This window comes from Haemaphysalis longicornis, unplaced genomic scaffold (genome assembly GCF_048455015.1).
Source record: "Haemaphysalis longicornis isolate Haplotype H1 unplaced genomic scaffold, Haemaphysalis longicornis Haplotype H1 scaffold_10, whole genome shotgun sequence".
NCBI classification, from domain to species: Eukaryota; Metazoa; Arthropoda; class Arachnida; order Ixodida; family Ixodidae; genus Haemaphysalis; species Haemaphysalis longicornis.
The window spans coordinates 137,845,221-137,854,585 of NW_027526204.1; the positions used below are offsets into that span (position 1 = coordinate 137,845,221).

The following is a 9,365-nucleotide window of genomic DNA, read 5'->3' on the forward strand; positions in this document are numbered from 1 at the left end:
AAGTGCCTTCACCATCTGGGATCTCGCCAGAAACTCCAGGAATAGTACCTACAGTTTCGGTAGGCGTTTCAATACCAGAAACGGGCACTCCTACTCCTGCGACGATTCCGGAAGGAACACTACCATCAGGTGTTTCGGTGGTGCCTACAACTGAAGTGTCCCTGCCATCTGGTGTACCGGGTGAGACTGCAAGCTTGGTTTCAGTAGGAGTTACAGCTGTGGAAACGGAAACCGCCACCCCCGTGTCGTTTTCTCAGAAAGAAGTAACAGCTACTCTGCCCTCTGTCGTACCCACGACCGAAATGTCTTTACCATCTGGCATCTCGCCAGAAACTCCAGGAATAGTACCTACAGTCTCGGTAGGGGTTTCAATACCAGAAACGGGCACTCCTACTCCTGCGACGATTCCTGAAGGATCACTACCTTCAGTTGTTTCGGTGGTGCCTACAACTGAAGTGTCCCTGCCATCTGGTATAACGACTGAGACTGCAAGCTTGGTACCAACCGTTTCAGTAGGAGTTACAGCTGTGGAAACGCAAACCGCCACCCCCGTGTCGTTTTCTCAGAAAGAAGTAACAGCTACTCTGCCCTCTGTCGTACCCACGACCGAAGTGCCTTTACCATCTGGCATCTCGCCAGAAACTCCAGGAATAGTACCTACAGTTTCGGTAGGCGTTTCAATACCAGAAACGGGCACTCCTACTCCTGCGATGATTCCCGAAGGAACACTACCTTCAGGTATTTCGGTGGTGCCTACAAGTGAAGTGTCCCTGCCATCTGGTATAACGGCTGAGACTGCAAGCTTGGTACCAACCGTTTCAGTAGGAGTTACAGCTGTGGAAACGGAAACCGCCACCCCCGTGTCGTTTTCTCAGAAAGAAGTAACAGATACTCTGCCCTTTGTCGTACCCACGACGGAAGTGCCTTTACCATCTGGCATCTCGCCAGAAACTCCAGGAATAGTACCTACAGTCTCGGTAGGCGTTTCAATACCAGAAACGGGCACTCCTACTCCTGCGACGATTCTGGAAGGAACACTACCTTCAGGTGTTTCGGTGGTGCCTACAACTGAAGTGTCCCTGCCATCTGGTGTACCGGGTGAGACTGCAAGTTTGGTACCAACCGTTTCAGTAGGAGTTACAGCTGTGGAAACGGAAACCGCCACCCCCGTGTCGTTTTCTCAGAAAGAAGTAACAGCTACTCTGCCGTCTGTCGTACCCACGACCGAAGTGCCTTCACCATCTGGGATCTCGCCAGAAACTCCAGGAATAGTACCTACAGTCTCGGTAGGCGTTTCAATACCAGAAACGGGCACTCCTACTCCTGCGACGATTCCGGAAGGAACACTACCATCAGGTGTTTCGGTGGTGCCTACAACTGAAGTGTCCCTGCCATCTGGTGTACCGGGTGAGACTGCAAGCTTGGTTTCAGTAGGAGTTACAGCTGTGGAAACGGAAACCGCCACCCCCGTGTCGTTTTCTCAGAAAGAAGTAACAGCTACTCTGCCCTCTGTCGTACCCACGACCGAAGTGTCTTTACCATCTGGCATCTCGCCAGAAACTCCAGGAATAGTACCTACAGTCTCGGTAGGCGTTTCAATACCAGAAACGGGCACTCCTACTCCTGCGACGATTCCTGAAGGATCACTACCTTCAGTTGTTTCGGTGGTGCCTACAACTGAAGTGTCCCTGCCATCTGGTGTAACGGGTGAGACTGCAAGCTTGGTACCAACCGTTTCAGTAGGAGTTACAGCTGTGGAAACGGCAACCGCCACGCCTGTGTCATTTTCTCAGAAAGAAGTAACAGCTACTCTGCCCTCTGTCGTACCCACGACCGAAGTGTCTTTACCATCTGGCATCTCGCCAGAAACTCCAGGAATAGTACCTACAGTATCAGTAGGCGTTTCAATACCAGAAACGGGCACTCCTACTCCTGCGACGATTCCGGAAGGAACACTACCTTCAGGTGTTCCGATGGCGTCTACAACTGAAGTGCCCCTGCCATCTGGTATAACGGGTGAGACTGCAAGCTTGGTACCAACCGTTTCAGTAGGAGTTACAGCTGTGGAAACGGCAACCGCCACGCCCGTGTCATTTTCTCAGAAAGAAGTAACAGCTACTCTGCCCTCTGTCGTACCCACGTCCGAAGTGCCTTTACCATCTGGGATCTCGCCGGAAACTCCAGGAATAATACCTACAGTCTCGGTAGGCATTTCAATACCAGAAACGGGCACTCCTACTCCTGCGACAATTCCGGAAGGAACACTACCTTCAGGTGTTTCGGTGGTGCCTACAACTGAAGTGTCCCTGCCATCTGGTGTACCGGGTGAGACGGCAAGCTTGGTACCAACCGTTTCAGTAGGAGTTACAGCTGTGGAAACGGAAACTGCCACCCCCGTGTCGTTTTCTCAGAAAGAAGGAACAGCTACTCTGCCGTCTGTCGTACCCACGACCGAAGTGCCTTCACCATCTGGGATCTCGCCAGAAACTCCAGGAATAGTACCTACAGTTTCGGTAGGCGTTTCAATACCAGAAACGGGCACTCCTACTCCTGCGACGATTCCGGAAGGAACACTACCATCAGGTGTTTCGGTGGTGCCTACAACTGAAGTGCCCCTGCCATCTGGTATAACGGGTGAGACTGCAAGCTTGGTACCAACCGTTTCAGTAGGAGTTACAGCTGTGGAAACGCAAACCGCCACCCCCTTGTCGTTTTCTCAGAAAGAAGTAACAGCTACTCTGCCCTCTGTCGTACCCACTACCGAAGTGCCTTCACCATCTGGGATCACGCCGGAAACTCCAGGAATAATACCTACAGTCTCGGTAGGCATTTCAATACCAGAAACGGGCACTCCTACTCCTGCGACGATTCCGGAAGGAACACTACCATCAGGTGTTTCGGTGGTGCCTACAACTGAAGTGTCCCTGCCATCTGGTGTACCGGGTGAGACTGCAAGCTTGGTTTCAGTAGGAGTTACAGCTGTGGAAACGGAAACCGCCACCCCCGCGTCGTTTTCTCAGAAAGAAGTAACAGCTACTCTGCCCTTTGTCGTACCCACGACCGAAGTGCCTTTACCATCTGGGATCTCGCCGGAAACTCCAGGAATAATACCTACAGTCTCGGTAGGCATTTCAATACCAGAAACGGGAACTCCTACTCCTGCGACGATTCCGGAAGGAACACTACCTTCAGGTGTTTCGGTGGTGCCTACAACTGAAGTGTCTCTGCCATCTGGTGTACCGGGTGAAACTGCAAGCTTGGTACCAACCGTTTCAGTAGGAGTTACAGCTGTGGAAACGGAAACCTCCACGCCTGTGTCATTTTCTCAGAAAGAAGTAACAGCTACTCTTCCCTCTGTCGTACCCACGAGCGAAGTGTCTTTACCATCTGGCATCTCGCCAGAAACTCCAGGAATAGTACCTACAGTCTCGGTAGGCGTTTCAGTACCAGAAACGGGCACTCCTACTCCTGCGACGATTCCTGAAGGAACACTACCTTCAGGCGTTTCGGTGGTGCCTACAACTGAAGTGTCCCTGCCATCTGGTGTACCGGGTGAGACTGCAAGCTTGGTACCAACCGTTTCAGTAGGAGTTACAGCTGTGGAAACGCAAACCGCCACCCCCTTGTCGTTTTCTCAGAAAGAAGTAACAGCTACTCTGCCCTCTGTCGTACCCACGACCGAAGTGCCTTCACCATCTGGGATCACGCCGGAAACTCCAGGAATAATACCTACAGTCTCGGTAGGCATTTCAATACCAGAAACGGGAACTCCTACTCCTGCGACGATTCCGGAAGGAACACTACCTTCAGGTGTTTCGGTGGTGCCTACAACTGAAGTGTCTCTGCCATCTGGTGTACCGGGTGAAACTGCAAGCTTGGTACCAACCATTTCAGTAGGAGTTTCAACTGTGGAAACGGAAACCGCCACCCCCGTGTCGTTTTCTCAGAAAGAAGTAACAGTTACTCTGCCCTCTGTCATACCCACGACCGAAGTGTCTTTACCATCTGGCATCTCGCCAGAAACTCCAGGAATAGTACCTACAGTCTCGGTAGGCGTTTCAATACCAGAAACGGGCACTCCTACTCCTGCGACGATTCCGGAAGGAACACTACCTTCAGGTGTTTCGGTGGTGCCTGCAACTGAAGTGTCCCTGCCATCTGGTGTACCGGGTGAGACTGCAAGCTTGGTTTCAGTAGGAGTTACAGCTGTGGAAACAGAAACCGCCACTTCCGCATCGTTTTCTCAGAAGGAAGTAACAGCTCCTCTGTCTTCAGGTGTCTCTGCCGTAGCCACGACCGAAGTGTCTTTACCATCTCGCATCTCGCCAGAAACTCCAGGAAAAGTGCCTACAGTCTCGGTAGGCGTTTCAATATCAGATACAGGCTCTCCTGCGACATACTTCCAAGGGGGGATGACAGGTACAATGCCTTCCGGCGTTTCTGTTGTACCTACAACCGAAGTGTCACAAGTGCCGGAAAGGCCAACGCATACATTAGGGTCGGCATCAACAGTCTCGTTACGAGTTTCAGTTCCTGAAACCACTACCGGCACTCCCGCAGCGTCGACTTTCGAAGGAGAAACAGGAACACGGGTGGCAAGCGTGTCTGTTGTCCCCACAACTGCAGTGCCAAGCTTGTCGGGATATCCACTCCAGTCAATTAATGTTACTCCAATGGTGTCCACAGTAATATCAGAATCCGCGGGTCCAAAGGCCACTACAACAGAGATTTTAAGCGGTGTTACTTCATCAGAAAGTGAAACCGTACCTCGAGTTTCTATTCTTTCATCATCGCACTCTACGGGGACACTGCCTGTGCATGGCGGTTTTGTTGGTACCCACACTATACCAGCTACCTTGTCGCCTTTTACAGAATCCTATGCACCACCACGAGTTTCGCTCATACCAACAACTCAATTGCCAATGCCATCGGGAGCACCTTTTGGGTCAACTTTTGGGGCACCCACTGTAAGTGAAATTGTCTCTGAACCAACTGTTTTCAGCGGCAGCTCTTCTTGGCAATCGCCATTCCCCAAGACAGCAGTCACCCAACCAACAGTTGTTACTGTTAGTACCGCAGCCCAGTTCGGAGAATCATCCCCGTATTCCGTTTCGATGACTCCAAAATCTAGTGGTGTGGCTGTCATTGCCGAAGTTATGAGTACGCCGTTTCCCCCAGACTTGATTAATCCTGACACAGAGGAAATAAGGTCCCTGCTTGCTATCATAAGGGCTGATTTGAAGTTGTTTAAGGTGAATGCTACGGTCTTGCATACTTTCTTACTTAAAACCACGAGAGTTGGCACTCAAGAAGCATACAAAATCATGCTTATCGCCCTGGAAGACTTTAAGGCATCGTGCAAGTATTTGGGTCCTTCAGAAAGGATCAAAGTTGCGTACGAGATCGCCCATTACCTGAAATCGCATGGAACGAAGATACCCCACAATGTCGTCGTAAAGTCTGTAGGTGTATTCTTGTGCGCCATTGATCACAAGGCCATAATCACGAAGCTATTGTCGGAGAACGCGTACATGATATCAATCTCGGAGAGCGTGGCGAGTGAGCTTTCGTGCCCTGACATGGAACACTTAGTGCATCTTCTTTACGCTGACCGCAACAGAACCAAAGTGGAAGAGTCTCCGTGTGCCGGCATCCTTTGTGAAGAGGTTCCGGAAAACGTGATGGACACAATTGATATGCTCGTGGACCGGTACTTCCCGCATAAAGCTCATGAAAAAAAATGGCTCATGCTGGACATTGCCAAGGCTCTTAATTTGCAACCGGAAGAGGACGAAGACGGTGATGAGATGGTATACTACAAAATGGGTGACTACGACGTCTTCTTGGAAGAACTGCGGGAACCCACCATCTCCGATGAAGAGAAGGCCCTGCTGTACGGCAAGTTCTTCGCGGAAGTGAGAAAAGTGGCCAAGGCTGAACGGAAGCTGAGACTCGATGACCTCGAAGAAGTCTGGAAAATGGGAGGCGGGAAACTGCCACAGCCAGCCGTGAGGTCTTTCATCGCGCTTCTCAAACTCGTCCACAGCAAGCGCATCTCTCTCAAAACAGAAGAAAGGATCCGCCTCCTCAAACTTGCACTCAAGTGCGATGGTCATGAGTGCGGAAAGCTCAGCTCCAGCGACATCCACAACCTAATATTCGCTCTTTGCAACGTCGGCATTCGCGATGGCTTCGGCTTGCCCTCGGACCTCAAAAACCAGGTGACAAAGTTCATCCTCACGCTCAAGGACAATTACATCGACTCAATATCGATAAGGCGATGGAAACGCAGCTCTATCATTCTGAAGCCCAGACACCATGACTACCTTTCCGCTAGCTCACCTTCCGAGCTACGCTACCTGAAGGATTGGCTTGAAACGCCCCTGCCCCTTGCGAAGAAAAGAGTTACTTTGAAGGCCGCGGAACGTGCAATGGACGGCCAGTCTGGAGGGAAGGTACCTCTACTGACGCAGCTCTATGACGCTTACCAGATCGAAAAGAGGCCCAATATTAAGTCAGTTCTCGCCGAGCGCCTCCTGGAGGTGTTCAATGCCTCTTTCAGCCACCTAGGACCTGAAATGCGGGATACGAGAAAAATCCTCCTCTCAGTCGTCGGGCAGCTCCCTTCCACGAGGCCCAGGCACAACGACCTGGTTCTGGGAATTTTGAAGCAGTGCATCGACCGCGGCAGTCCATGCCTTAATTTCTCAAGCAGCCTGAACTTAGCGCCCCTAAAGGTTATATTGCAAAACATGTCTCTCGAGCAGAGCCCAGACTTTGTTCCCACGCTAAGGCACGCGCTTTTCGCCGCCGCCAAGAGGAACGGGGCGCACATAGACTTGTCCTGGTTGACTCACCCGGCTGCGTTTCAGAATGCGCCTCAAGCAACGAATCCGGTGCAAGTGCCATCCAGGTGGAGAACGTCTTCCTCCTCCTGAGGCATGCGACAAATTTTAGCATGATCGAAACGTATTCCAGTAGGCGCTGAGAAAAAGATAGTTTCTCCTACTCTTTTTTTCCTGCTTCTTTCTGTTGTTGTAATGAATAAAATTGGTTCAGTGTTTTTTATTGCTGTCTTTATCCATGCCTACTTTCTTTTGCGTTAGGCACCTGAGAAGGTAATCTATGCTCACTCGGTTAAAACGAGCATGCAGACCCCGCGCACACTGCGACACCGAGAAGCGGAAAACAGACAGTTCTCAGAGACCAGTAGATTGCAGGAATGTATGAACACTTGTATGAACCCTTTTATACCACTAAAAAGAGCCTTTAGTGGGGAAATAATTTTGTATCGCCTTTTTTTCATCGTCGTAATTTGTTAAAGGCTGTATCGCTGCCTGAGCAGCGGCAATGGGTCTCACAACACGGACGAAATGCACCTTGGAGGTTCAAGGTCACGTGCCGATTTGCACCCGTTTATGGCCAAAATTAACCTTCAACAAGTGGCGTTGCTTCTCTCTCCTTTTTACCAGGTACCCTATATACCGTATCAGAGAATATTAATCTTCTTTGTGGTGTAGTTCGTTAAAGCGTAGGTCGTCGATCTACTAGTGTAAGTGTAGGATTCCACAAGGGGAGGGGGGGTGGACCCAGGGAATGAAAGAGCAAGAGAGAACATTGCAAGAATTAACAAGAACTATAAAAACAGGAAGGCCACAAAACTCACTCGCAGAATTTTAAAACAAGGACTTCGGGGTGTTGTTGACGTACTGTACAAAACCTTTGGATTTTTTGTTATTATTTATTTACGTCAGGGGCACTGTGAAATGTCTAATATTCTGGCGGGAGCAGCCGCCCAAGCTGCGTGAGCTTCATGCAACCCTTGGGGCATAAAATTCTTCATCATCATCACCATCATCAGCCTATCTAAGTCCACTGCAGAACAAAGGCCTCTTCCATAGGTCTCCAATTATCCCGGACGTGCGCTAACTGCGACCAATTTATCCCCTCAAACTTCTAGATCTCATCTGCTCATCTAACTTTTTGCCGCCCCCTGCCAGGATTTCCCACTATAGGGATCCACTCTGTTCCCCTAATGACCAATGGTTATCTTGCCTTCGCATTGCATGCCCTGCCCACGCCCATTTATTCTTCTTAATTTCTACTAATATGTCCTTAACACGCGTTTGTTCACTGACCCACTCCGCTCTCTTTTTGTCTCTTAATGTCACACCTATCATCTTCCGGTCCATTGCTCGCTGAGTCGTTCTCAATTTAAGTTGAACTCTTTGGTGAACTTCCAAGTTTCTGTCATTTTTATGTAGTCGTTAATCAATGATAGGCGTATTCAGTGACCTCACGCATTCGATTTGCGGACGCCGGTTACCAAACCCAACACTGTTTTTAAGTATACAACACACCTTCCGTTGTCCCCCCCCCCCCCCCCCCCCGCCCCCACATACACTCTCCACTGTTAAGAAAAACCATACTTCTATAATATCAGTACCATTAACAGAGTTTACTAAATTGATCACAGGCGTACCTTAAAAAGAGCGTGGAAGTAGATGTCGACAGATTGTAACAGTTTCCCCCTTCGCTTAACTTGATCTTGGAATTCGTGCGTGGACGTTGAACGTTTGCGCTAACAATATACGGTTAAGGTTAACAAATCGAGTTTCAGTTCTGAGGCTCCGCTTCCTTTGCCGGGGCTACCATTTGCACAATGTGTGCGTATTTCTTTCGGGCGCTTTACTCCGGCTTATTTGCTTAGAACTCCGGTCGTCAGTTCTGATATTATTTTATATATGCTTACTTTTCGTTTGCTCAGTATCGTAGAATATAAACTTGATGTCCAGCTCTATGTTTTACCTCATCGATCATATCGTATATTTTTCTACGTGTTCTTTTTCTCGTTATAGCGCTATATTATTTCACCCATTTCCTTTTGATCGGGCATTCGGTCATTTCGTGTCCCCTGAGCTAGAATCAGCCTTACAGGGCGTGGGAAATGAAAGGAATGCATCGATAAATGCCTAATTGTCCGTATCTGTTAAGTGCAAGACAGACGAGGCGATTGTTGCCCACACACACCGTTTTTCGCGCTGCTGGGAACTTTTGCATGTGTATAACGGCTTGAAAGGCGAGTTTGTATTTAATTCCACGAGATTTTACGCAACGATTACGGTGAACAGTTAGCCATTTCAGAGATGGCCCAGCAAGGAGGCGCTCCTTACGGCGTAGTTGGTGGAATGACCCCAGCCTTCGTGTGGCCTTCACGCATACAATCTTTCTCGCAATAATGCCTGCAAGTATGACGAAGGGTCACACTGACAGCGTCATACAGAATGACACAGGGTGATGGAAAAAAATTAACTTTATAAAACTAAACTATTAATCAGCCGCCCGTGTTGGGAAACGTGGTCATA

At 49.5% G+C, this 9,365-nt stretch overlaps 1 protein-coding gene across 1 annotated transcript in view; it reads left to right on the forward strand.

The window, feature by feature from the left end:
• Window positions 1–7,054, forward strand: part of LOC144160122 (uncharacterized) — a 199,293-nt gene extending 192,239 nt beyond the window's left edge. Inside the window, exons 19-20 of the mRNA XM_077691725.1 lie at window positions 876–2,943; window positions 3,502–7,054. Coding sequence (XP_077547851.1) covers window positions 876–2,943; window positions 3,502–6,938 — 5,505 coding nt within the window. The 3' untranslated portion in view covers window positions 6,939–7,054. The remainder of the gene's footprint in view (window positions 1–875; window positions 2,944–3,501) is intronic.
• Window positions 7,055–9,365: the final 2,311 nt, after the last annotated feature.